The sequence below is a fragment of the Drosophila melanogaster genome, chromosome 3L (genome assembly GCF_000001215.4).
Source record: "Drosophila melanogaster chromosome 3L".
Lineage (NCBI taxonomy): Eukaryota > Metazoa > Arthropoda > Insecta > Diptera > Drosophilidae > Drosophila > Drosophila melanogaster.
Window position 1 is genome coordinate 520,652 of NT_037436.4, and position 27,510 is coordinate 548,161.

Consider the following 27,510-nt stretch of genomic DNA (forward strand, 5'->3'; position numbering starts at 1 on the left):
TTCATTCTGCGAAATTCGCGGCCATCGCGTGTTTGAGCCAAGTTTTAAAAACGAAAACACGAAAAAGAAGCCGGCGGCAGAGGCTTTTGTTTTCCAGCCTTGTTACTCTTGTTGTTTTTCGATGCGACTGATGTTTGTATGTTTCTTACCCCCTGAAATTAGCCGGTTAAAGGTGGTTGGTGGGCAGACGTTGAATTTTAATTAGCAGCACTTGTGTCTGGCCGCAGAAGTGGGCGTGGCGCGACCATAAATACTGCAAATACGAATGTGAGCGAAAATTTAACACATTTATAATTACGGAAAATATTAAACCCCTTTTATTGGCGTTTTTCCAACGTTCAACGACCTGCAACCTGCCACCAGGTGGCGCCTCAGACAGTGTCTTTTTTCGCTCTTCGTGCAATTTGCATTGTTAATTTTGCATTTTTGGTTTTTGTTTCATTGCCTTCCAATGGTAATTAAATAGTCATAAATCAGACAACCGCAGCGAAATTGAACAACAAACCGTTTGGCATGCGAAGGCGGCATTCGATTGAAAGTATTTCAAATTGCACTTAATGACACTTGTACGAAGTAAAACCAAATTGGATGATGATGCGATGGAAAGCGTTTGGAAGTTTTTAATAGAAAATCGGTGAAATTCAAATTATTTGTACATTTTGCATTCCATATAAAAGTTATTCCCTCTTTGTTAAAGAGATTCCATGCTTAATTTTCCCTCCCAATACAAATTAACAAAATGTGACATGGCGCTGAGAGCAAACAACTCTCCAAATGCCGTTCCCCAAATCCACCGCTGCAATTGGCACTGCCCAAGTCATTTGCATCTCGCCTTTTTGGCCCCGGGACTCCACAGTCTCCATTAAGAATGCAATTTGCAAAAGATCAGCAGCAACCACCGGACAAACTAAAATGCAAAAACCACCGCCAATCTGCACCACCAAAAATGAGTGAGTAGCCGCAAGTTTCGTTCCTGTGCGGAAAGCCACTTGACAAGTGGTTTTATTAATTTGTCAAGAGTTTTTGGGCTGATGGGTGAAATTTGTGGCCCCAGAAGAGGAGATGAGAAGACAGCAGGTGAAAATTAGAGAATCACCAAGAAGATCAAGCTGGCAGAGAAAAAGTGCGACAAAAATTTGCTGCAAAAGTGAGTCAAATTGTGCGTACGCAAAGCTTGAAGTACGAGGATTTCTCCTGGCTTTCTTCACTTTTCCATTAGCCTAAATCTGAATCTGATTCGTTATTTATTGTTTAATTAACTTTTTCTTCCTACACATATAGGTGGTCTTTTGACATTTCATTAAAAACGCGTATTCATTAGGGAACACAGTTCTATTCAGAAAGGTCACACTTTTTCAAAGTGTAACAGTGGCATTTGTTATTATTTTTGTGCACTTGGTAACACTTTTCATAAACTGGCGCCATAGGCTGATGTGCGTGGGTTTTCCTTTGACTGCGAAATTACATGATATAAATTTCATTTCGCTCGCCAAAAGAAATGCAAATCTCACATTTGTCTTTCCAAGGCGAACAAGACAAGGAGACGACCGCTGTCCAGCAGACCAGTGACAGTAGCCATCGCCAGACCGCCCACTGCATCCTCCCCTTGCAACTTGCAACATCGCATGTTGCTTCTGTTTCCACGCCGGCGACAAGTGAATGTTGCCTCAGAGGAGACAGAGCAAACACCCGCATTGATTTTCGGCCCCGACTTTTTCGCCATCAACTCCTCCGATTCCGATTCCAACCTGCAACTCCCACCTGCTCTTTTCCGCGAGTCTGGCGTTTTCGTTTTCGTTTTCATTTCCATTCCATTCCATTGGACTCTCACTGCGGACGGGCGGCTTTAATGAGTTGATTTCTGTCTCGTTTGGAAAATTGCAGTCTCCGTCTGGGGCTCAAACTCCAAGGTGAAAAGTCCGCCGTTGTTTGAGGAGGTTAGGTTAATGTTGATGTTAATGACGTTTTTAAGCGACATGACGTGATGCGGCGGCCGCTGCTAGTTGCTGTTTGTGATTGCTGATGTTGCAGTCGCTACTGTAAGGCAATTTTAATTAATTTAACTGATTGTTTCGATTGCAGACCCTCAGACCCTCAGAAAGCACTGACAAATGATTAACATGGCTGCAGATTATCGCAAGCGATAGACCATCCAATCAATAAGATATTTTGAATTCAGCTAATTACCTAGGCCGCCGTACATTTGTCATTTAGCTATGGAAATAAAACGGTTTTAAGTCTTAGGGACTAATTAAAAACAACTTTCTTTTCATCGTTTCATTTCTAATAAACAAATCTTGGGAGAAAGGAAGTGTAGCCAGGGTTTAATCAATTTTGTTTGAATATGCAAACAGTATACCCATCACCACTGCTCGTAAGTTTTCCTGCGCATGAGAAAACTTTAATGGTTTCATATGACGCCTGGCCTTGCTGATTGGTGTATTCCTTCCTGGTAAATGCATCAAAGCAAAGCCAGAGTCATTGGTCCCGTCCCTTCTCCTTATTATATCAATGTCATGAACTGACAGCTGGCAAAAGTCTCTGCCCGCCTCCTTGGCAAACGAAATGCATTGTCAGAGAGTGTCGACTAATTTTTATTGATTTTGGCTTTGCATGCACTTGTTTGGAGCAACTTGAATAAAACATGAATGGTTTTCCCTTTGCCCATTTCAACGGGCGTTGGTTGAGGGATAAACATGAAAAATTCTCGCCATTTATTGCCATGGTAAATGGAAAATATTTCTGAAAGAACCAACCAAGTTGAACTTGATCCCCTTTCCCGTTTTACTCCTTCCACAATGTTTGATCATCCCCAACCCCCTTCCTCTTGCCTGGGGGATATCTACCCAAAACTAATTACACGCTTTAATATGAGGGGGGGCGTGTTTTCCCACCTCATTCTCTCCCGATTTTTCCTGCACCATTAGTCAGCTGTTTTGGGCGGGTAAATGCAGTCATGGATACGATTTTCCTTTTCTGTTTTTCCTCGCCGCTATTATGAGTGCAGTGTATTTCAAGTGCGAATGCACTTATCATCTCTGTTTTCCTAACGGTTCCATAAAATGGAGCGACGACGGGCTTGGAAAGTGGGAGTAGTAGAATGCAAACACCCTCCGCATTCAATTAGAACTCGATTTTTGATCGATAAACGCGGAGTAGGAGGTGTGACTGTGGCACAACTTTAATTACTTAATTTCGAAAATCAATTTGAGGTGCGGCCTGATACGAAAATCGAATGACTCCATTTGGTGCTGAGAAAATTACCAGATACCTATTGATGGCATATAATTTAGCTGCCCGATTTTGATACTTAAAGATATGCTGGAGTTTATTCAAATATATTTATATCAGTTCAGCGGATTTTCTTTCTTATAAAAGTATAATTAAATTAATTTCTACGATCCCCAGACAGTTATCAGTTAGCTCACATAATTAATTCAGGCAGAGATTTCGTGCTTTCAAACTGAAGTCAAACTTAAAACCACAAACTGGAAGTGCTAATGATGCAACGAATCTTTTTCGCTCGATCTCCGCGATGGGTGAGCGATAAACTTCTCAAAATTCATTTGTCTTACGTGTTTCTCTAATTAATTGTAAGCCCAGCCAACCTTTGCTGCCGCAGATTATTTATAATGCCTAAGGGCTCCCACATTTATAAGGCCCGAACCCTTTCGCGCTCCATTTCGCAGCGGATTGAGTAAGCCGGTATGGTGTTAACTGGGTCAATTGGAAAGTCGGTTTATTATCTCTGGGACTCTTATTTTTCGGTTTTCATATCTGCGATCGGGAAGTGCGTGCCGGCCAGTTGAGTCAAGTGAACTTGTGGGCAGACAGGTACGAGTTAAATGCGTTACGGGAGAGGGAGGAGGAGAAAACTCAGTCGGGTTGATGAATGGACTTGGTTTACTTGAGAACAGGTTGCAGGTTGCCGACGGCAGAGGGGGCAGAATGAGAAACCGATTTCGTTCTGGGTGTTAACAGAGTTCCACAAGATTCAATTATACACCAGAACTCGAAACGCGAAAGTTTCCTGCAAATTCAACAATCCTGGACAGTAATGAGAAATAAAAAAAAAACTGTTTTCTCTAGATATGCTCTTTGAAACGTAAAGTATTTAAATTGTTTTAATAACTGAGAAACAAAATATGTGTACAAGAAACTATATTTCCATATTTAACAATGTTTATACTCATTCACTTCTTGTTATAAAGCACTCGTTGAAAAATCTTTTCTGTTCCGTTTCAAACGACTCAAAGCCAAACCCATTAAATCCATGGTACTTCGATATCATGGAGCTTGACTTTGGTAATGAAATATTCAAATGACAACCAACCGAGTTGAGCAAGACCTCACAGCATAGGAAAATATTTCAATTTTTAATGCTAATTGCGTGCCAAGAGCATTGGACAGCCAAAGCGGAACGACCCTGAGTGGAACCCATGAGTTTTATATTGAATATCGAATATTGATTAAGTTGGGAGTCTTAACCTGCAACTGATTAAGTTTTGTGTGGAATGGAGGCTTCAGAAGGAAATTGGATGCGCGATTCTCTTGCATTTAATCCATTTCAACAACGCTGAATGGATTGCACTTATACCAGCAATGTATATCTTGAATATAGATTTTTAAATGCCACTCAATGCTTCAATGGCAATCGAGCAAGGCGCAATATTGGAGTGCAACATTTAATGGCGTGCCGAGTGGCGGAGAAAAACTGCTGGAAAAGCGGGGGCGTGCGTTCCATGAGAAGAGACAGAATCGCAGACAGACGGACCCCTTATGGGGTGGCCAAACATAAATAAAAATTTAACAGAGTTGTGACAGTTAACAAACGGAAAGTGCAGTGGCCATCGACGAGAGCAGTTGTACAGGGGATTTTGGGGGACGAGTCTATGAGTGGGGGAGCGCCACAAGTGACCATTAAAAGCAATTGAGGCGCCACAGAAAATAAACTAAATGTGCACAAAAAACCGATGAGTGAAGCCACCGCTTGATGTCTCCATTAAAGTAGCGAACTCCGCGTGGGTTTTTCCCCCATCAACGAATTTCCCAAAAACGGACAGTGCAAACCCTGCTGCTTAAGGTTAAAGGCTCACTCGATTTGCCCACCTTCCGCCGCTCGCCTCGCATTTGCATCCTGGGATTTTTCCCATAACTGCTGGCCGCCAAAAGGAAATTAATTTATATGAAAAACAATTTTCTACGCTGGCCAAGTTTTGTTTTTGGGGCCATGGGAAGCAGGAAAAGCGGCATTGCGTGGAGTTTTCTACTCGCAATTTTCCTTCTTTTTTTTTATTTAATGTTTCACGATATGCACACATTGTTTGCCATCAATTTTGTTGTTGGCGGCTCGTGTTTAGTTTTTATAATGAATTTGTTTGGCTGCTTCTTTAAGTTTAATTTGGTATAGTTTTCGCTGTCTTTTTGCTATTATTGCAAACTGGTTTGTGCCTAATTGAGACATAACGGTTGTTGTTTTTAATGCACTTAACATTTTCCTTGGGAATTATGTCAGTTGGGTAGGCAGCAAAAGAGGCGGGAAAATCGAGGGAGTGGCCTGGATTGGTTTGCAGTTTCTTCCTTGTGTTGTTTGGATGTTACCAACAACAGAGCACGCACAATACGGCCTCAAAAGGGGAGTTGGAAAAGTGGGCGGGGAGTGGTAGATGGGGGTGGGGTTGTGAAGCAGTTATGGGAACCAGGGAGGCATTGCACAAAAATGCATTAATTTTTTCAGCATTGTTTGTTAATATGAGAAGTGTTTTGCTTGAGTTTAAATAAGGTCGGGAACTCCTCAAATAATTACATTTACAAATAAATTCACTTCTAGGGTGAAATCAACAAAAGAGACCTAAAGTTACACATAGCAGTGTATGCTAACTTTTATCAGCTCAAAACACTCACTTCTTGTACATTCAACAGTATAATCCAATTAGTCATCATCCTGTGGAACCAGTTTCTTTAAACTTCTCTGATAAATTCCTCATTAATCTTTGGACCAATTTCTATAATATATAAGAACGCACCCGTTTCTTATCCGGCGACATGCAATGTGTCTTGAGAACTGTACTTCAAGCATACATTTATGTACATATATATGCGGGTTGTGATAATCCCTTTCATTCCCTCTCGTTTGCTTTAATTACGCGGAATTGTGAGCTGTCAACATATCAAAAATGTTTTCCTTCCATTTGCTTTTTTTTTTTCGAAATTGCTCGCTTTTTTCCCCCTTCGCTTCTCTTTGGATTGAACACGACAAATTCAAAGTTCTGACATCATGCGCTGTTCGCAGATAGGTTCCCAGGGTTCCAATTAAATTCAGGGAGTGCCCTCAATCCTCAATGCCGCTCAATCCCCGAAAACAAACTCCACTCGAAAAATCATATTAAATTGTATTAGCAAATTTATTGCATTTAACCCAAAGACATGACAACGTATCTCGGGCGGGGGGAGCAAACCACGCACAGGAAAACAAGCCGGCAAAAACACACCTACAACAGAGGCTCAAAGGGGTTTCGGGGTTTTCGAAGTTTTCGGGCTTGAAAAATCGCAGGAGAGCTGGCAGAAATGTCAAATTGGCAGACAAAACAGTTACAAAATTTGAATGGCAGCGCGTGAGGGGGCGGGGGATGGGGAGTGAATGATTGAATGAGCGACTGAATGAATGAATGCATGATTGAGTGAGTGTCTGCCTATCCTCCTCTCCTCCAATGAGCCCCCACCGATGCAAATGCTTTCAAGTCGTTTGCCAATGCAATTGGCAAACAAGGAAGCAAAACGAGCTGCTGTCAATTCAAAATGATCCGCACAGACAGTTAAAATAGAAAAAATGTTCCAGGCATGGAAAGGAGAGGGTCTATCGCCGGCAAGAAGCAGAATCCTCCGCCACTCAGGCGACGCCACAAAAATAAAAGACTAGGAAGTATTAACTGTCACACCGAAAACGTGGATACCCTCTTAAACATGCAGATGTAAATTGATCACAGCTTAAAAACAGCTATGATTAAAAATATATATTTATATTTGCCTAGCATAAGGATAATACTTTAGTAATAATCCAAGCGACTCTTTCAAAGGGAATTTAAGGCAAACACGAACAAGGCAAGAAATTAATGAAAATGCAAATGGGAAGCAACAGTCGAAGAAAAGCGGGAAAACTCTTCAATTCGCAAATAGCGTCGAATTTGTTCAGGTGGCCCCGCGCAGACTGTCTGTTTGGGTTTGGTCTGGCGGAGTGGCTCAGTGGGTCAACGACCTATCCACGGAACACACCTCGTCCAAACCCTTTTGGAATTGACCCACCGACTATGATAAACGATTCGAGGCGATTTCATAACTGCCCCTGACACGCCCCCCAAAGAAAGAGAGCGAAACAACCTTAATGATCTCTAATTAATTTGATTCAGGGGATTACTTTTTGGAGGTATTTTCCGTTTGATAAATTGTCGAGATCGGTTTGTGGAATTTGAAATTTTTGTAAAGAATGTTGCAGTCTACCTTTTAACATGAAAACATTTTTACTGATCTCGAAAGACCTTGATTTTCAGGTATGATTTTCAGATTGTGCACAGAAGTCATTATCGCATACGTAATGGAGCAGTAGACAATAAATATTATTTTAAAGTATTATACTTGCTGTGATTGTATTATATGTGACTGCGCATGTAAAATATGTCTGTATTTTCAGATTGCATGACAAATGAATGGGATGGGGGGCGAAAACTGAGCAGGCCATGCTGGTCCTCGCATCCTGCCCCTGAGTTAAAAATGCGGAACTACTGGAAAAACCTTTGGCGAGTACTGGACTCCCTTACTGACCCACCTAAAAGATCGGAGGACAAAGTTCTCCAGAGCGATTACACAAGTCGTTTGAGCCTGGTGACCCATTTAAGTCTGCAAAGCGAACGACGAGCTCCCCGATTTGTGATTCCATCTACACGGCGCCATGTGACTTTTTCGCCCAGCACTTTGGAACACGTGGAAATCCGAATGGCGGTACAGCAGGCGGAAACATCGGCCTTCCAGAATTTCGTGCGTGAAATGTACGATGGCTATTACCAACTATTACTCTCACAGGAGAGAGAGCTAACCGGCTTTCAGCCAGAACAACAGCTGGCCAATCGAAGGCTGGGAATGAAGGACCTCGGGAGACTCCAGAAAGTGGCCACTGACATGTGGAATCGAATGGACAGGGACCGAAAACAACAATACAAGGATCTGGCTATGATGGCACTCCATCGCCGAAGCCTACGTCTGCCCCCCGATCCTCATCGCATACCCCCACACCTCAAAAGATCTTCCAAAAAAGTGACGAAATATAGATCAACTTGCTTATATCCCTGAACTAAATTAAATGCGATTTTTTCTGATTAAATAATAATGCTAAAATGGTTGGTGGTTATATTTTTTGACAAACTTCCGAGCTAACAACCTTTGAAAAAATTTGAATAGGTCCGAAGCAATCTGGTTAGGTAATGCTTCCTACACTCCATAGATGGATCAAGACTGCATACGATTAGCATACGGATTACTGTGTCCATATCCGGCCTACGTGTGCATAATTAGACGCTCTCTAATCCGCCTGCGCTTCCATCTACATAGGGAAGTCATTTCACTGACCGGGAAATCGGCGGGGGTCGTTTGGGAAATAGTTAACAATTTAATGGTGAAATTTCTGCTTACGTCATATTATTCTCCATAAAAGATCTTTTATATTCAACTCACCTGTAAAGAAAGAAATAAAAGAGATTAATTTAAAGTTAGATAGGAAGATTTATAACATTCTTACAAAGTTTCTATAGAAGAATGGTACTTTATCTTGACGGATTAGTTGTTCTTCTCTGAATATTTTCTTAATCGACTAAATAACTCCAGCGTCGTCCCAACACAGCCTATAAATAAACCTGATTTCCCCTAGGAATTCGCCACCTCAACTCGCTTCCCCGAATCCTCACACAATGTATCCACACCTAAAACGAGGCCAAAAGCAAAGACCAAATCGAAACCACTGCACATTGAGGCAACTTCCAACTCTTGGAGAATTTAATTGCATTCTCTGGGCGAGATCGGTGGGCGGAGTCGCGATCAGGGGGCGTGGCAAAGAGCACATATGTTCACACATTTCGGCGAAGAGAAGGCGCCACTCGTTCGTGTGACATTTTTGTGACATTTTGAATGGGGAATTTGTTATTTCCACCCGATACACAGAACTTTAAAGAGGTCAGCTATGTTTTACCACGAAAAAAAAAGCAAAAGTTCCCCACGTAAATTGCTTCCTTATCGTTCTGTTTTCCCCTCTGCCATGGTAACCCAAAATCCCCATTCGAGGACCCCGCCCTGGTGTCCTACTTATGCAACCGATGCTTTCCCAAAATTTCAGAAACAAGTGCTGGCCGCAGGCTAAGGGCCTGACCGATGATTTCGATGAACGACCGATCGATCGATGGATCGATTGGCTTTCCCTCCATTCGGGTACCTATATATTTGCATTGGCCCGGAGATAAAAAAAAAAAACGAACATTTGTTTTAACGATAATGCGCTCCCGCCCCTGTGCTCTTTCAACGTTTTCACGTTTTATGACAGCGGCCAAGCAATTAGTGCTTGCCATTTATGGCTCACACTCTCAAGCAGAAAAAGCTGGGAAAATCTGGGAAAACCTCAAAGAAACCGTTACGCAATCAACGAGATAAAGTCCAGAATTTATGCCTCAGCCGCTAATCACAGGTTGCGCGCAATGACGCCGCGCTCTTCAGTCACTAACTATATGGAATGGATCATGTGCTAAGTGATCGTCATTATCCCGACTAAGCCATCTGGATTCTGTGACAAGTGCAGGTAATTGAGTATCGCCCCCAGGGAGGAGCACAGAGTACTCCGCGCTGATGGCTTGGCTCTGGACTCTGTTTGGGGAAAGAGGAAAAGTCCAAGAACGAGTGAAAGATGGGGCGATAAGTTGCAGCAGGTTTATGTTCTTGCGCGTCGAGAATCGCGATGGGGACAGCCTGCAAATGTGAAAGTAAACTTGGTCTGCTGCCGGAGTGCAGTAGTGGATGCCATTGATTTTTGAGAGGAATTCAAATGGGGCAAAAGTGCTGTAAAATATTTAGTGCTCTTTCTTTCCCTTAGTGCCTAAGTGTCGGATTTATGAGAATAATTATTTTTTTGGGTTTTCAACTACAAATACTTTTAAATAAAATCAGTCTTTCACTTGGGAATACATGTAATTCCAATAATTACAAATAACTACCACTTAGAATTCGTACGTTCTTCAAGAATATCGAAGAATACCGGAGAATGGGGCAAACCAATGCGACACGTTTAAGTGCAAAAGTCGGCTGATGGATTGATGTGGCTTCACGTGTGTCAGCAGCAAAGGCGACACCACCGAAACCACAAGATACGAACTAAAACAGCTCCACCACACACTCAAGTGCAGATACAAATACTCAGATACGAGTGCAAAGAGAACTGCGAGTTGGGGCGAATGTTCTGTGGGTGAGTCACCACCCAGTTCGAAACTAGTCATACCCTGGACTGCTCCTGCCCCGCCCCCCTCAGCCGCTCACCACCTCCCCTTCTAAACGTCACCCTCTCTGAATGAGCACGAAATTGTTAAAACCACATCGAAGAAAACAGCAAGGAATGCACAGGAAGAGAGATATGTTCGCAATGAATAACTCGATCGAATGTATTGTTCACTTTCTGCTTACGAATAAGATTGATGTTGCTGTGATCTTGAATATTGTTTAACGATTTGTCAATAAATTTATGTATGAGTACTTTATCTATTTTTTTTTTATTATTATTTATATATTTTTATATAATTTAGTTATTTTTTTAAGTGCACATGAACAAGAGGAAAACGAAGGAAAGAGCATACGAATGCAAGGAAATGGTGAGGAGTTAGGGGGCTTTCAGCAGGGGGGTGGTGGGGGGAGCGTCCCTGAAAAATATCGATTTCGCTTGGCTTATGGACTTTGGGCTGCCGCTTCCTCTTCTCAGTTTCTCAATTCCTCAGTTTCTCAGTGTGTTGGTTTTTGTTTTGCTTGTCGCCTGCTAAGAAGGCATTCACCTCATTTCCCTCGGTGGTCAGAAAAATGCAGCAAAAAAAAAAAAACAAAAAAAAGTGGTCAGAGGATCATTGCATAATGCCCGCTTTTGTACGAGTGTGCGTGCGGAGAAGGCTTATCTTCCCTCTGTTTTTTAATATACGAAAGAGCTAACCTAAATGAATGGAATGCTACTTTTCAACAATTGCAGCTCTTTACCCTTAAAAGTGGTTTCCAAAATAGGCGCTTCAAATCTTTATTCATACACATTTTAAAAAAATATTGTTTCGAATTTAATAAAATAGTACTAATACATATAATTTTAAAGTAACAAATCAGCAACTCCAAACCAAATGAGTATGTAAAGCACCAGCAGTTTGAATACTTCCCCTGTTTTTCGTTGAACTTTCTTTTCTTGCATGGACCAGTAAAATCATTATTTCCCTGCTAATTTATGATCGCATCTGATTATTGCAATTGATCCCTGGGCTGAGATTCGCAGATCGCATTACATGCGAAGTAGTTTCTCGTTTATTTTTTGTTTACTGGCAAAAAGTAATTTCTGAACAAAACAAAAAACTGCCAAAAATCGGTGATAAATTGTGCGCCTTTCAGCTTCATAAGTTCTTTTCTTGGTTCTTTTTTTTATGGTTTTGTAGGTTCCCTTGCTTATCGCCCGAGTGTTTCTTTAATGAGTTTTGGCGCTGTTCTCTTTTTTTCTTCATCGCAATTGGCCAACTGTAAATTAATGTCACCGAAATGGCAGCCAAACCAATTTGCCGGAGGGGAGGAAAACCGCATGGAGGGAAGGAAAACAAGCGACAAGACCGGGCCAAAACCGCTTGTCGAGCCTCTGACGGATTTCATGCCCCTGCCTTCCGATCGCCCCGCGTGTCAATTCGTCAATTGTCAACATTTGTCAGTCCTAATAAGTTTTGCAAATGCTTAGCAAAATCTCAATTTATGCTCATGTTTCTGTGGGGTCTGCGAATGGGAATGGGAAATGGGGGTTAAGTGGAGGTTTACTGCTTCGGTTTCAGTTGGGTTGGGCCTTGCGACCGGACCCATGGGGAGAGTTATGCCCGCCTTGGGTTACTTGGGAAAATTATGAGCAAACATTTTGATAAAGTCCAAAAAGGTTGCAAAGTAGGCAACTTGTTATTTAATAGTCATAAAACAAATTTTATTAGCTATCCCAGAGTCCTAACTCTCTTATGCCGCGAAATACAACATTTGATCGCTTGCTTAGTCGTGTAGAAACTACTTTTCAGGCGGCTATTTGGAAAAGAGACTCTAGAGATCGTTAAATTAGCCAAATTAGACACAAGTCGATGAACCACTTTATTCTACATTCTGTAATGGGCTTAAAGACCTTTCCTAGCCCTCCCACTCAACCAACCAATCTTCTCGTTTCTCGTCGCTCCCATTACGGCCCATCAGCAATTTTCAATTTACTTTTCGGCCAAATCGAACCAGACAGGCACTGAAAGCTGGCCATTATCTCGGCTTAGCACTATCCGAGCTAGGCCAAAAGCACGGCTCTTGACCAAAACAAGATGGACTGCCTCATTTGGTGGATTTATGGACTGCGAATGGACCGAAGACTCATTGTCCTGCCCTGGGGCTCCTCGAGCGCCATGAAATATGAACGTGGAACCGAGGGACAGGTGACCAGCCGGCCAAGGCAGCTCGTATAGACACCCCTTCCTAGAGCCACATTCGCACGTCTGTGCAATTTGCGGCATGCAGCAAACTTTCACATGGCCGCGCAGGCAAATTAACAGGCCCCAAAATAAAAGTATAAATAAATCCACTCCACAATGTGCCCCAGTAAGAGAAACACCCACCAAGTGCGGCTCCAACGAAAATTAAGTCTCCTGCAGAAATTCAAATGAAAGTGAAGTGAAGAATTGATGGACACCGTGTTACCTTTCCCAGTACGCAGTACACACTACAGCGACTGCTCATGTGTGTGGCAGTGTGGGTGTGTGGGCGCGGCCATTCCAATCCACACACACTCCTGCACACATATGACAAATGCCTCGGAAGGCTCCAGCTCAAGGCCCCCACCCAAAACTAAAGAGCTCGCCAATTTAATTTATGAGCCTAGCGATCTCCTTGCGATGACTATCGCCCGACGAAGCGTAACGCCCTCCTGAAATCCGGCGGCGGCGGTTCCAAAGCGGTTAACGGTGAACAGAGCCCGACTAAAGCGATTAGCTAGAGGTGGGAGAGCAGTTTAGAGCAGCTTATAATAACATAAAGCAGATTATCATATCAGTATCATATTATAATTTTAAGATACCAATTTAAATTACCTCATTATATTAAAATTCAATAATCTCTTCGTGTCACGCGACCATCTCCAAATCCCAAACTGTAGCACATTTATCGAACGCTCAACAAGCGCGATTTCCGATGAGCACCCTCTCCACATATGAGGCGGAGGAAAGGAAGTCAAAACTGGGTGGGAGGAAATGGGAGTGTGAGCTGGGGAGGATCGGATTAGATCGAAGGAGGTGGCTGGCACTCGTTTGGGGAGCAGGCAAAGGCAAAGGATCGCTGGTTCATTTCGTTATCCGCCATCCGATTTGCTTAATTGCATAAATTTTTATTTGCCATGGCCGATCAGGCATTGCGATATGCAAATCGGGATCTCCGCTGGTCCGCGCGAAAATCGCGAGAGGAGGGATATGATGGACGAGGCGGGGCGGAGTGGAGTGGAAAAGCCGCGCATTAAATCACAAATACTGAAAATGGTAGCAAGGAAAACCGACCGTCGACTAGCGACGACTTTCGCTTGAGCCGCAATCAAGCCGAAAATAAACGAAAATTCTTCAGTTGACAGCCAGCAAAAAATGCAAAATCAAAGAGATCTTCGGGTGTGCTCAAAAGCCTGTGTGCTTGTGTGTGGGAATTTCGGAAATTTTCCGACCACATTTTCTTCCTCTTGCAAAGGTCAGTGTGGGACTTTTACTTTTCTCATTTGGCGGCGGCCTTTCCGAGCGGTTTTCTCTGTTCATTTGTTGCCCGCGGTGTTTGGCGTCGGTTTGGGTTCACAGGTTTCAGGTTATTAATTGTTCCCCGGGTAATTAAGAGCACCGGCAGAAAGTGCATTTGGATGTAAACATTTGGTCAGTCAATCACTCTGAAAGCTATTTCATTGATACCCATATATTCGCAGGCGTAAAAATGATCATAAATACAAAGCGAACATTGGTCCATGTTACGTAGATAAGTGGTATGTCGGTATTTAGGTGCATTTTCCATTGCATCACTCATTACAAGATTTTATTTTCCAAGCCGAATCATCCGAAATTTCTATCTTTTATTAAAACCATAAAACTGTTCCCGATTTTAGCCCAACCATAAATCACCATCTCGCATTGAACTTTGCCCTACGATCCCCGATTACGGCGAGTGATTCCATTCCATCCGCACACAATTTGGTTTAATTTCAGGCCCCATCACATGCATTCCAGCTGAGAACTTTGACAGCAATTCTTCCTGGCCCTCCCCCCTGTTCCTTCCTTGATCACTCTCCACCGCCGACATGAGGAAAATTCCGAGCTGTCAAAAAGGGAAATTGCTGTAAATCAAATCCGTGACTCGGAGAATGGCAACAGGGCAAAGGAAGATCGACCCTCCACAATTCGCCAGTGTTTCCATTGCATGTCGCACATGTTTCGAGAACTATTTATAACACCAAAGCCCATTCCCCTGGAGAATCCATGCCATCAACTCTTCGCTTATCTCTCTGTGGTTCATTAAAGTCGGAGAATCGAAGAAGCGGAGCGGAGAAGAAGGCACAAGAGTGCACAATTAAATCTGGCGGAGAAGAAAGATCTACAAGTTACTCTGCCACTTCCAAAGCTGATAATAAAAATTCCTCGCGCTCTTCATCATTTCGAGGCGCTTCTTCCTTCATGCGGTCTATTCATAGAGTTGTTTTCTAGTCATGATGGAATGGCTTCGGTTCGTATTTATAGATACGCACCGCAGTTGCAGCGCGCCTTTGAAATGTATCTTCATCTGGCGGATGCATCCCAGCATCTTAGCGGCCGTGCCTAATTCAAGAATCAGCGAAATGCAAGGGAAATACCGAAAATAGCTAGACTCCAAATTGTTTATCTGGACTTGGCACCAATTCAGAAGGCTTTGCGTACTTTGCAGATACTTTTGCGACTGACTGTAGCATTCCTCTAAAGTTAATCACCTCAATTATAAGGTGGTCATTTGTATCTCTCATGGCCTAAATGCTTTAGTTAATACAACATAACTAACCAAGCAAAAACTAACCAAGGGTTACAATAGGTAATTTTATCATATTAATTCCTCTAAAGCCGTTGTATAATCGCAGATCATTCCTAAATATAGACTCTTGAACTTAATAAAAGATTTGAATACCAAGATTTTAGTCTGAAATTCCACTTTATATTCATTTAATAGCTTAATGGCTTAAACTTGTAGAGAATCCTAAACCGCTTAGTGAATAAGTCAAACGAGATCTGAGGACTTCTCCCCGAGACACACCTCTACTTATTCTCCATCGAGAAACGCTGAAAAATGCGAAACTATTTAAACAACAACATGCGAACCGGTTCCCAATGAATTTGCTGAATAAATTTGGTGTGTTTGTCTACCGAATTCAAGGTTAATTTCAAATGCAAAATAATCAAAGCTGATACCAACAAATTAGACTTCCGAACAAAAAACTTCGTTTGCTGCTAGAAAAGATGGAAATTAATTAGCGACCGTCTGGTGATTGACTTCAGCAGCTGACACAGTGGCCAAATGAGATTTTCGTTTACAGATAGTTTGACATAATTTGTAGGAGTGCCTTTCCTACCCGCCCCCTCCAGAAAGAAACATGCAACAAACAGTTGCATGTTCGTGTGCGTCAAAAGAAGCTGAGGAGAAAAACACAAACTCGATGCGGAAATGCAGATAAAAAATCAAAGAGCCGGGTAAAATTGAGAGAAAAACCTTTGGAAAATTAATGAGCTGCAAACAATGCGGACATCGTTAAGGGGAAAAGATTTATTCGGGAAAACAAATAGGAGAAGGCAGAAGACGACGGAGCGAGGTCAATATTTGGACACCAAAAATACAGAAAAAAGGAAAAGTTGCGCGCCGGGAAAAGGGAAAGGGGAAATGCTCATCTCAAGTTGATCAACAAATTGAAAGACCCTGATGATTCAGATGATTCACGTCGATCAGATGCACATTCGATTATCGAAAGCAATCAAAACCAAATCAAACAGGTGCTGAATACAACATATAGTTTAGGTTTGATATTGAATTTCTCCAAAGCATGCCTTCAAAATCTATTTACGTGGCCACAAAAAACTATTTCTCAATGGGGAAAAACCAAAACAAGGCAACAGCTAAAGCAAAAAAACAAAAATTACCAGGTAAACGATTCGCTTTTCATTTTACACCTTCCACAAAACACAGCCATCAAACGGCACCTCCCCTTTGACCCTCCTCGCTTAACCCATCATTTTCCGCTGGCTGTAAACAAATCAGAAGGAGGTCAATCCATATTGGCGGAATAAGTGGAACAAACAACAATATACAATGTATAATAGAACTCCAGTTCTTTGGAGATGAAATGTTTACGGAACTTTGACAGGCGTTTGCGAAATCCCAAAGCAAAGTGAGCTCACTTAGGGAAAATCAGATGAAGATCTCGGAAAGATTTCCGCCATCATTGCGCAATTTCTTTGTGGAAAACATTGCGGAATAAATTCGAGCATACATAAGAAACTGTTAATTAAAAGGGGTTTGGGGTGGGGAATTCCAGATGAGATGATCTCATCTGTAAAAGTTGCTCAGCGAAGCAAGTGAATCAATGATCAGAAATGCTGTAATTAAACTGGCGAGCAAGAATGAAGACCAACATCGCTTACATCGGGTGGAAATTTAAAGTCTAGGGGGTGAACGAACACCAGTATAACAGTCAGTATATAACATATAACACCTTCAAAATGCAGGGGATGAATTCCGAGAAGGGTGTGCATTAATGTAAGCATCAGAAATGAGGGCGAATAATGCAAGATAAATAACAAAAGCGTGCCACAGAAGTTATATTAAAAGTGGGTGTGAATAAAATGTCAGTTACAAAATTGTAATTTTTGGTTTTAGAGTAATTCGTACCTACTATTAAGTATACTATTTGTTCAATACTGCTTTCCAAGACCTTTTTACTATTCAGAAGAAAAGAACCCCAAATGTTCATAAATTCATTTGCACTTTTGAAGTTCCCTACCCAAATTAGTTCCAAATTGAGAAGACAATGACTGTAGAGATGATCAGGCAAAAAGTTTGTATGCCGAGTTTTTTTATTTTTAGAGAACAAGAGTTGAAAGAATTTTCCTGACCTCAATTTGGCTTACAAAAAATTTTAAGAAAACAGTTAGAGGAAAGTGGAATTATACACAATTGTGTTAATCGAACTCGAACATTAGGAGATTAGATATTGACAATCATTCTTTGGGATTGATTTTTCGTTTCCTTTATGAATTCAATAATTTTCAACTTCCTTCTGGATGATTTGTATTTATTTCTTCATTACTTTCCCGCCATTTGAGAGCCGCTAAGAGTGTGGGAGAGATTTGGGCCTAAAAACTCGTTGATATTTCGCTTATTTTCGAGTCTTCGGTTAGGCAATTTGGCTCCAAAGTGACCTAAACCGACCCACTGCTAATGAGCCATTAACACGCTTATCTCGGAGGAGAAGGAAACATGGCTTAAAGACCGACCAGACCTGGCCAAAATTGGCCACGCACATGAGATGGGATTTTGACATATTGGGACTTCAGGTCTTTGGCCCAAAGAGACTCGGCACGTGAGCGTTAAAGCCAAAACACTTTGGGGTTAAGCTGGGGAAAATGAAAATGAAAGAGCAGGCGGCGCGCGAGTGGAAAATAATAGGAATTTCCTCAATTAGATTTCCTAGTCGCTGACCCCAAACCGGGCACGATGTACTGGAAAGTCGAAGGAAAAGCGGGGGAAAGACGAATGCAAATCGCATTAGGACGCGCGTTTAATCTGCTCCAAGGCATCGCCTTAACCCCGCCCCGAGGAAAATGGGGAAACCCACGAGAGGGGAGGGTGGGAAATCTAGGAAGAGGGCACCAGTAAAATGTTGCAGTAAACGATTTTCCATTTCCCGCTGGGTCAGCGGGTCATCGAGTGGGCGAGCGGGAAAACGCGAGATGAATGCAATATGGAAATCAATAAATAAAAACAGCATTTTCATTTAAGTGCTCGACGAGGAAATGGTTGTGGGAAAAGGCCAGAGAAAACCCCGTTCAAGTGTCGCCCATGAAAATGGAAAATCTTTCTTCGATGCGATGTAAATAAACAGTAAGAGTGCGACAACATTTGTTTATAGAAATGGAATGGAATTTAAAGTGCGAAATAGGGAAATACTTAACAAAACAAGGATCCAGAAATTGAGTTCTTTTATTTTCGACCAACTTGCTTGTTTTTCCTATTGGATTTAGACGTTTAAAAATACATTTTTTTACAGAATATAAAAGTTAGAAGCTAATTATCGAGTAATTCCTTTCTCCTGATTCATCACATGCTTTTCTTGTCCACATATCAATCCACTTTTCCATATTATCGATGCCAAAATAAACGATTGATTGATTGATTGAAAAATCAACCCACGCATTTTAATAAAAACAACAACAATTCAAATGTGCAGTTACACACACATAACTAAAAGGGAAGAGAGTGGAAAGCCGAAAGAGAAGAAGAGCGAGAGAGAGCAAATATTATCGCAGTTATTACGAAATCGCAATCGAAACATAACGGTAGATATAGATAGGAAAAGCACCAATACAATAAAGCGAATATAACCGCTAGAGGAAGAGGGGAAGAAGTGGGTGGGTGAAAAAGAAAGATCGCTGTCTCTTTCTCGCTCTCATACTTGCTGACTGCACAATTTGCAGTTAAAAGAAAGAAGCAGAACGGCCTGAGAAGAAAGACAAAGCATAAGAGTAACTGGCCAAGAAGAAGAAAAGAACAAGAAGTCAAGAACAAAATAGAAGAGAGCACACACACACACACATTCGTACGTACCCGTAGAAAACAGAGAAGGCAAAAAAGTCTTTCCTTTTTTTTACACTTTTATCCATTTTCAGTTGCATTTTATAAGATTCTTTAGTACAAACAATTTAACTTACTTGCTTTTTTTAGCAGCCACGCATGCGTCGAATGGGAATTTATGCTCCTTGAGACTCCAATTGGAATTTGTACCCCGGCTGCAAACAGTTTTTTTTTCTCTCTTGCTTTATTTCCACACTGCACACATACACATATGCAGCGGCACATACACACAAGTGCACGCACTGCAGTCGATTTTGTTTTTTTTGCATAAAACTTTATTTCATGTATGCCACTTGTACATTGTTTGTCACCAATTTGCGTATTTTGTACATCAAATTTTATTTTACTTTTCGTTGCCTTCCTTATTATTTTCCTAATCTTCACATGCACTTTTTTAGCGACGCCAACACACACATTTGCACACGCACACACATGGCGAGGATGAGAGAGGAGAAAGAGAGCAAAACACCGTTTTCGTTGCTTCCTTTTCGCTTATTCCTCTTTAGCCGCTTCTTTTCGATTCTGGCTCTTTTTGGCACTTTTAGCCCCAAGTTGCTAGCAATTCACTTAGCGTACGAGCACTAACAATTAAAACGAATAAGACTCGAAAAATACGATGGAAACGCGAACATATAAACAAAAATCTACATTGGTTTTATTGCAGCGCTACGCAGGTGTGTTTTTACGCGCTCATCGCGCAATTAAATTAGAACGCTGCAGATTTACTTAGTTCACTCCAGTCTGCCCAATGCGCGCCGCACACCTCGGAGCCGCAAATTATAAACACGACTGTCTTCGATTTAACGGGCTGGCCTATCGGTCCTATCGATGACTCGATAGTGCGAGCTGGAGTGTGACCATTTCTTGGTAAAAGCAAAATCGTGAAGAGTAAGTGTGCGATACTATCGAACTGTCATATACTCAACCAAATAACATCTGAAATCTGTTTCTCACTAAAACCGAAATTTCCATCAGGGTTAGGAAAATATAGTTTACGCACATCAAGTTGCATAGGTCAATCCTACGTAAAAAAGGCTCGATATAGGTAAGGTGGACCTCAGCCTGAACAGGGCCTAATGCAAATACATTCGATAAATAGATGTTATCGATAACCATTTGGTATATACCAGTAAATGCTTTGTTTTGGTTTTCATTCAGAAAATTGACATACATTTCTTAGTCTGCCTAAAGTTCCTTGGATTGAAAAGAGCAGTGCAGAATGTCGCACCGCCACCAGGACATTCCCATCCGCCCACGTTACGGTTATGTGGCCGAGGAGAGTGGCCCATCGGAAGGGGCAGCCAGGAGTTCTGGATCCGGAGCCACGCCCGCCTCCTCCTACACGGAAATTCCGTTCCTGGCTCAGTATCCGGGAGCGGTGCCAGAGCACGTGCTCCAGGATCTGACGCCCACAGCCACTGGCCATGCTGCGATTCCCGGAAGCACAAAGACAAGACCCAACGGCGAGAAATACCTTAACCTGGATTCGGGCGAGGATCCCGACGAGGAAGACGATCCCTTGGAGGAGGAGGACAACAGCAACTCGAATAGCAACTCTAAGGGCAGTTCCGGCGACATCGAAAGGCACAGACTGAAGGCAGAGAGCAGTGGGTTCTAGGTTATCTACCCATAGTTCCTGACTAAAGCATCTTCCTTCTTTCAGCTGTGCCCTACGAGCTGGACGGCGAAACCAGTGACTCCGACGGGATGCGCCACTTTGTGGCCCACGATCTAGAGGCCAAGTTGCGCGAGCGCGTGGCGGCTTCGGCCTACTCCTCGGAGCACACCACGCCCCTGAGCTCCATGGGTCCCATTGGAGCCACTTCCGGCAACGGTCTGCTCACGCGGCGGTTCCTGCAGTCGCGCAACATTCCCGAAGTGGACGGCAGCGTCTTGAGCGACATCGAACTGGAGGCTCAGTACTTGGCCAGCTCGGTGGACAATCTGATGGAAAACCTGGGCAACCTGCTGCACTCAATCTCCTCCATAACGGCCGACAACGTGGAGGTCCATCGCAACGCGGTCAACAAGCTGACGGACACTTTGGACGCGAATATCAAGTGCCAGTACCAATTGCTGGCCAAGGCGGAGGAAATCACCAAGTCGATGAAACCCACAGAGCAGCTGGGTCAGCGCATGTAAGTGGGTCAATTCAAGACAGATCCCTTTAGTGTAATGGACTTTCTCTTCCGCAGAAGGCAGATCAAGCGGCTGGTGGACATGTTGGACAGCACCATGTAAAATAGGGCTACGCTATCCTGTGATCAACCAATCAAAGAGATCTTGTCTTTCTAGTCATTCCGTAAATACATATAATCAGTGTTATAAAATCCATATGGAAAGATACCTTTCGCTTGTTTAAATCGTACTTATTCTAGCAGTTCCTCCAAAAAATCCACCTCCTTGGCTCACAGCTTCTCCACCTTGGCCTTGATGATCCTTAGGGGATCCACGGGGCGATCGTTCTTGTCGGTTTCCACCATGCCGATCCGCTTGACCACCTCCATGCCCGTGTAGACCCTGCCGAAGATCGTGTGCTTGCCATCCAGCCACTGCGTGGGCGCCAGCGTGATGAAGAACTGGGACCCGTTGGTGTCCGGTCCAGAGTTGGCCATCGAGAGGATGCCCGCGCCCGTGTGCCTCAAGTCGCCGTGCAGCTCGTCCGCGAACTCCGATCCGTAGATGGAGGCGCCTCCGCGGCCAGTGCCCGTGGGATCGCCGCCCTGGATCATGAAGTCCCTGATGATCCGGTGGAACACCACGTTGTTGTAGTAGCCCCTTCTCGAGAGTTCGGCAAAGTTGCGGCAGGTGTTGGGCGCGTGTTTCCAGTACAGCTCCACGGTGATTTCTCCCATGCTGCGCGGGGCACAAATGCCACAAATAATGTGATAAACAAATGCTCAGTCTTCAGTTTCGGCGATTATCGAGCATTCAAGCTCCGGACTCACCTCGTTTCCAGGGTCACGAAGTGCGGCTGCCACGCCTTGTCGGGAATGCCACCAGCATTGTTGGGATCGCTTAGGGACAGCATAACTATATTTGTTGTTAAATTAGCGAGACTTCAGTAAAATTGTTAAAACCGGCAGAGTCAGAGTGACCAGCTTAAGCGTAGTCACTTAGGCCGCCTGGCAACCCTGAACTGCTGCGGTATACTTCTGGTATATATATAGTATAGTATATAGACGCACCTTGGTATTTTTTAGGGTTTTTGTGAGCACACGCAAGGGTATTTTTCAATTAGTTCCATTTCAAAATTCGACGAAAAAATCGTGGAAAATATTTAGCGGACGGAATTTTTCGTCGGGCTCGCGAGAAAAGAGACAGATAATAAGAGTGAGTGCGTGAGCGTGAGTGAGACAACGCGAAAAGTTAGAGAGGATCGGAATCATGGCGAGTGTTTTTTTATAATCAAATTTCCACAGCACTTTCCACGTATAGTTGTTAATGAAGCAAAAAGTAAGCGAAATATGAAAAGAAAAGCCTTTTCCCTTAGCTGCAAGTGTGTGTGTGTGTGTGGTAGCGTGTTTTTTTTTGTTGCTGTGTTGTGTTTGCTGAGCGCAAAGAAGAGGAAGCAGAGCTAAGAGAGAAGAGAAACTCTCGAAAATGAATTGAAAACGATGAACTCAAAGTAGCCCACTAGTATGGTGCTCGTGTGCGTGTGTGTGCTGTTGTGTGTGGGAGAGAGAGGGAGCGAACACAAAGAGCGTATCAACATTCAATTGCATTTTTAACTTGTTTTCGCTCTGGAATTTTTGATTTTCTCGCGTTTTTCGATTGCTTTTTGTTAGCAACAATTAATTTACAGGGTTCGTATTTTTCTCTTTCTCTCCTGGGGGGCGGTTTCCACAAGGGAAAACTCGATGTTTCCATTGTTTTTCTCGAATGCGGGTGCTGTTATCGTCCTCTCTCTCGCTCGTTAATTAAGGATTTTTGTGTTTGAATTCCCTAGCTTAGGCGACTGAATTCACAATGGCAAACAATAAACCCGCGATCGGTTTGGTTTTATTTAATCAGCAGTTGCGGTCAAACCCATAGAATATACATGCTTCTTGGCCTCTTTTCTATTTTAATTGATATTATAGCCTCTAAGAGAGAAAAAGTCTAAGAATATTTGCTAAAATTTGTTTATAAAAGTCTTCAAACTTATAATAATATCGTACACTTAACATGTAGTCCGTAAAGTGGGTAAGTCTGGAATGCCCTGGAACTAAATAAGTCTCAGTAGGTTGAATAATTTGTCCACTTTTGGGACTTTTATCCCCTTCCCTCGGGCAATTTTTATTGTTTGGGATTTATTGCCAACTCTTTTGGCATTTATCAAAACAAAAGAGGAACAATAGCTGGCAGGCGGAAATGGAAATAACTGCCTTATCCCTTCTCTCCTAATCTTTCTCTTCTCTCCTCTCTCTCTCTCTCTCTCTTCTGTCACTCGTTTATCCTCCTGTGACGCTGCGTCATCATAATCAGCGTTTGTCGATTCATCAAAGAAACCGCCGCCGGTTGCTCTCTCCACTCTCTCTCTCTCTTTTCCTCCATTCAAGGATACCGAAAGAGAGAGATCGAGAGAGTGCCCCCTCTCCTTCACACTTCCCTCATGGGTTTCCTATGTAAATCATTTAAAGGGAAATTGTTGCACAACTTTAACGAGTTGATTGGAGGGGGAGGGGTGAGGCTTACTGCTTGTGGGTTTTCCCGGCGCAACCCTCATTCCCCCAACCCACTCGCCCACTTTGGCAGCTGTCAATTAGAGCTTACAGGGAGAAAAAATGAAAACCCGAAGCTTCCATATGTTAGCTGTCCCTCCCACAGGTCTCCGCCCCCAACAGCTGTTGGAAAATGAGATTAGGAGGTGGGGGGTAAGTGGGGACCCAGCTTTATTGGCCTGTAATTGATGCCCAGGCTGCCAACCATATTGCTGATTGAATTGTGGCGTTGTCGCTGCAGAAAAGAAGAAGGGTGTGGATGCACAGTCCAGAGGACTGACTGCTGACGTCGCCACCGAAAGCAGAACCCGTTCAAGCTGCAGTTAAGCAAGTCTTCTGCGGGGAACCCCCGGGGACACAGACTTGTCGAACTCGCATCCTGCTGCGCTACATAAACCCCGAAAGTCCATGCCAGATTTAATGACAAAGGCCACCGCCCATTACAATGTTGCTTAACTACCATAATTATAAACAAAAATATAATATTATGTTTAAGGCTTACCTTCTCTTTACTTTTGTGCTTGGGGGAAATTGCAATTCTTTGAAGCGCTGGCTTATTTACATAAGAGTAATAGGGAATTCACCAGTTTAGTTACCTTTTGTTTGGTTGCGCTTTTCAAGTCTAGGTTTTCCTAAGAATTGTTCTCCATTCCTTATTTTCAGCATGCTGGAAACCATATGCTCTCTTTTGATCCTTTGGTGGAAAAGTACCCCCCGTACCTTTTCTTTGGCTCGGCTAAAAATGTGTTCAATCCACGCAGCCATTTCCATCTCGTTCTATATGTGTGTAATTAAGTCTGTCCACGACGCAAGTTTTCCTCAGCGCCTCTTTTTACCCGGCGGCTGCCCAACTAAACCACTTTGGCCCATTCGCACATCGCAACCCCCTCTCCTCGACCCACCTCAACAAAAAACAAAAAAAAAAAAAAACTATTTCACAAGGTGCCCCTTTGCCGGTTCTTGGCCTCCCTTTTGGCTTTCTCCGCCCCTTCCTTCTGCTTTCTGCTGCCGACGCAAATCCTTACGTGTCAAATGGAGCCCCTCACACTTTTGGATGGCGCCCGAACAGGGACATCCACGTAAGCAATCAAGCACTTAATCGGCTATCCGACGAAGGATTACCCCTTACTGGAATTATTCATACCGGATCATAAATTTGTACAGATAAGACCAGTTTAGAGACAGTACTATATAGTATAGTATAGTAAGTGAAAATCCCTAAACATTTACGTTAAGGTCGAAGCAGAGGATACCCAGGATATTATAGGGTAGCAAGGGAAGGAAAAACCAAAACAACAACCACAGAGAAAGTAAGCAAAAATAATTTCGCGATTCGTCCCCCGGGCAGAGCCCTAAAAGTCGCAATTTGAGGGGTGGAGCCCTTCTCTGGAGCGGCAGGAAGTGGGTAGTGGAAGAGCGGAGACCGGGCTTGCGCAGGCGCCTGGAAGAATCCGAAGCCGAGAAGAGCGGCGAGTGTCCGCTCTCTTTTTTCGGCTCTGTGGCAACAAAGTTTCGGTGCCTCAATTCTTCGATTCAGAGTCTCCACAAACGGCTTCGCGAGCGGACGTTGCAGCCACAGAAGATACAGCCACGGCCGTCGAGGAAGTGGCAGCTACAGAAAGCCAAGATATATATCTGCATATACATATGACTGGCGAAGCTGCTGCGAAAAAGGTGCAAAACAAATTAAGATGCATAAATAAACACCGGACTCGCTGGCAGGTGTTTGTGAACTCTGCTTGTGTGTGTGTGAGTGTGTGTGCGAGTGCGGTGCTGTGCGGTGAAATATTACGAAAGAAAACCTTTTATGTTTTGCAATTTTCCCGCAAACAAATCAACGAGCATAAATATTAATTTTGGCTACACCCAAAATGAGATGATGGACAATAACAGCGGCAAGAAGAAGCGCTTTCAGAAACTTGTTTTAGCCCGGTTTCGGATTTCTCCGTCTTCCTCTTCTCTTCTCGGCGACGTAGTTAACTAAGAGCCGTCGTATTAGACGTTAGTTAGAGAGTGCGTGTAAATTGTCGAAGGGATATTGTGTTTCCCAAAGCCCCATCTGAAATATGTATTCTCACTGTTCATCTCTGTAATGAAAGCTGTGAATTTATCAAGTTACTAATCGGTATTGTGCGGATAATGGCCATCAAAACCTTTTGAGCTACGTTTTTCGATTTTACATTAGGCAAGGGTATCCGTAGGATCCATTTACTCGCCAGCTGCAGAACGAAAATCCATTCAGCAAAACTGTCTCTCCCTTTTCCACTCGCTGAGCAATCCATTTAATAACTTTGGAACCGGCTTGTGTTTGCTTTAATTTGTTGTTGTTTTTTGTGGATTTGTTTTTTGGGTTTGGCAACGAAAGTTGCCAATTAGGTTTAATTTTAGGGGGCTTCGTAGAATTTTCAGCAAAGTGCGTAGAAAAGGGTTTCGTGGTGTGTATCCGTGTGGGCCAAAAGTGCGCTAGTGTGCGTGTTGTTTGTGTGCGGGGCCAAGTGCGTATCTCCCAAATGTTTTTATTGTTGTTTGCTTTTTTCGTTCTTTTGTGGTTTTCATTTTTCGACACCCGAAATGTGTTTGTCTTGTTTTTATAGTTTGCTCTCTTTCACGCCGCTTTTTGCGTAGTTTAAAAGTGGAATCAAGTAAAAAACAAAACAATTACAGTAGAGCCTAGATGAGGAAGTTCTGCGTGCAAGAAACATAAAGTTACCAAGTTGCTGTACAAGCCTTTCCAAGGCATTACAAAATTACTTAAAGCAAAATAAAGTTATTTAGTTCACTAGTTAGTCTCCACTGTCAATATTTGGACAACACATTTGAATGGAAAGTTTCAAAAGCGAATTAAAATATAAACGTATGAATGCCGGGCAGGTGTGCGAGTGTGGTGATATGATATTTTTGGTACGTGATTTTATTCGACCATGCTAATGGCTATTGTGTTCTCCCTCTACTTGCAGATTCTCTTTTAATTTGGCATAAATTGTATTTGTCTTGAAAAAAGCATATTCTTGTAAATATATCCTCTTCGTAAAATATTTTACTTAAAAGCCTTAAAATATTGAATTCACGTGAAATTTCAAACGGTGTCACTCGAAATTCGCCAGTGACTCGCCGCCACGTTTTGTACAAACATAGTTTGTAAACATAAGTTTGTAAGCGGCCGGAAAAAGGCGAACGGAACCCAAAAACCCCAATGCAAGCCAACTGAGTGCAAGGGAGACAGCCGACCACGTCGAGCGGGATAGCATGCGCCAATGAAAACGTCCTACCCCCCAAAAGCGTCCGATTTCGTTGACTACGCCGTTGCCGGGGGCGGGGGATCCGGATTCTGTTCGGGATTAGGAGCGGGACTTTCAGTCAGGGCGACGTCCTTCTACGGCGATCAAACGGTAACGGCAACTACGGACGGGACGCGTCACCAGGAACAACAACAACAACAACTGCAGCAGCAGCAACAGCAGCATATCCTAAGGCAACCTGCAACATCCGCATCGACTTCATCGGTAGCTGCAGCAGCAACCAGCAAGCGAAAACGTCAAACAGGTGAGTTTTTTATTAGCCATCCAAATAGTTACTACAGACGTGCACTAGCTTTATTTGTGACTAGGCTTTCGAAATCCCCACCTATAGGTGTCAA

General features: G+C 43.1%; 5 protein-coding genes and 2 long non-coding RNA genes across 13 annotated transcripts in view; 5 read left to right on the forward strand and 2 right to left on the reverse strand.

The window, feature by feature from the left end:
- klar (klarsicht) overlaps window positions 1-19,963 on the reverse strand; it is a 106,532-nt gene extending 86,569 nt beyond the window's left edge. For all 4 annotated transcript variants that reach the window (NM_001043111.3, NM_001274282.2, NM_079149.5 and 1 more), the window contains exon 1: window positions 19,248-19,963. The gene's annotated coding sequence lies outside the window, so the exon portion shown is untranslated. The remainder of the gene's footprint in view (window positions 1-19,247) is intronic.
- lncRNA:CR45118 (long non-coding RNA:CR45118) lies at window positions 6,581-6,927 on the forward strand. The gene has a single exon (NR_124741.1). It is a non-coding gene; the product is annotated as a long non-coding RNA:CR45118 (long non-coding RNA).
- On the forward strand, window positions 7,020-7,478 carry lncRNA:CR45117 (long non-coding RNA:CR45117). Its single transcript, NR_124742.1, has one exon. It is a non-coding gene; the product is annotated as a long non-coding RNA:CR45117 (long non-coding RNA).
- CG34269 (uncharacterized protein) lies at window positions 7,686-8,345 on the forward strand. Its single transcript, NM_001103996.3, has one exon. It carries the CDS (start codon window positions 7,768-7,770, stop codon window positions 8,341-8,343), a length of 576 nt encoding a protein of 191 aa, NP_001097466.1. The 5' UTR covers window positions 7,686-7,767; the 3' UTR covers window positions 8,344-8,345.
- Window positions 19,964-20,199: 236 nt separating the features above from the next.
- Window positions 20,200-21,496, forward strand: BORCS6 (BLOC-1 related complex subunit 6). Of its 2 annotated transcripts, NM_138193.2 has the most exons (4): window positions 20,200-20,289; window positions 20,351-20,777; window positions 20,834-21,308; window positions 21,366-21,496. In NM_138193.2, exons 2-4 carry the CDS (start codon window positions 20,390-20,392, stop codon window positions 21,409-21,411), a joined length of 909 nt encoding a protein of 302 aa, NP_612037.1. In that variant the 5' UTR covers window positions 20,200-20,289; window positions 20,351-20,389; the 3' UTR covers window positions 21,412-21,496. The 2 variants fall into 2 exon arrangements, with proteins under 2 accessions (NP_612037.1, NP_001261214.1); NM_001274285.1 differs by having other exon boundaries at window positions 20,287-20,777.
- Window positions 21,471-22,280, reverse strand: Cypl (Cyclophilin-like). Its single transcript, NM_079150.4, has 2 exons — window positions 22,119-22,280; window positions 21,471-22,026 (listed from the first exon to the last, which is right to left on the reverse strand). Exons 1-2 carry the CDS (start codon window positions 22,199-22,201, stop codon window positions 21,579-21,581), a joined length of 531 nt encoding a protein of 176 aa, NP_523874.1. The 5' UTR covers window positions 22,202-22,280; the 3' UTR covers window positions 21,471-21,578.
- A 128-nt stretch (window positions 22,281-22,408) lies between these two features.
- Hipk (Homeodomain interacting protein kinase) overlaps window positions 22,409-27,510 on the forward strand; it is a 38,040-nt gene continuing 32,938 nt past the window's right edge. For 2 of the 3 annotated variants that reach the window (NM_167834.2, NM_001382035.1), the window contains exons 1-2: window positions 22,409-22,626; window positions 26,831-27,416. In NM_167834.2, coding sequence (NP_728531.1) covers window positions 27,128-27,416 — 289 coding nt within the window. In that variant the 5' untranslated portion in view covers window positions 22,409-22,626; window positions 26,831-27,127. Of the gene's footprint in view, window positions 22,627-25,407; window positions 25,548-26,830; window positions 27,417-27,510 lie in introns of those variants that run through there. The other variant, NM_138194.3, reaches the window with a different exon arrangement.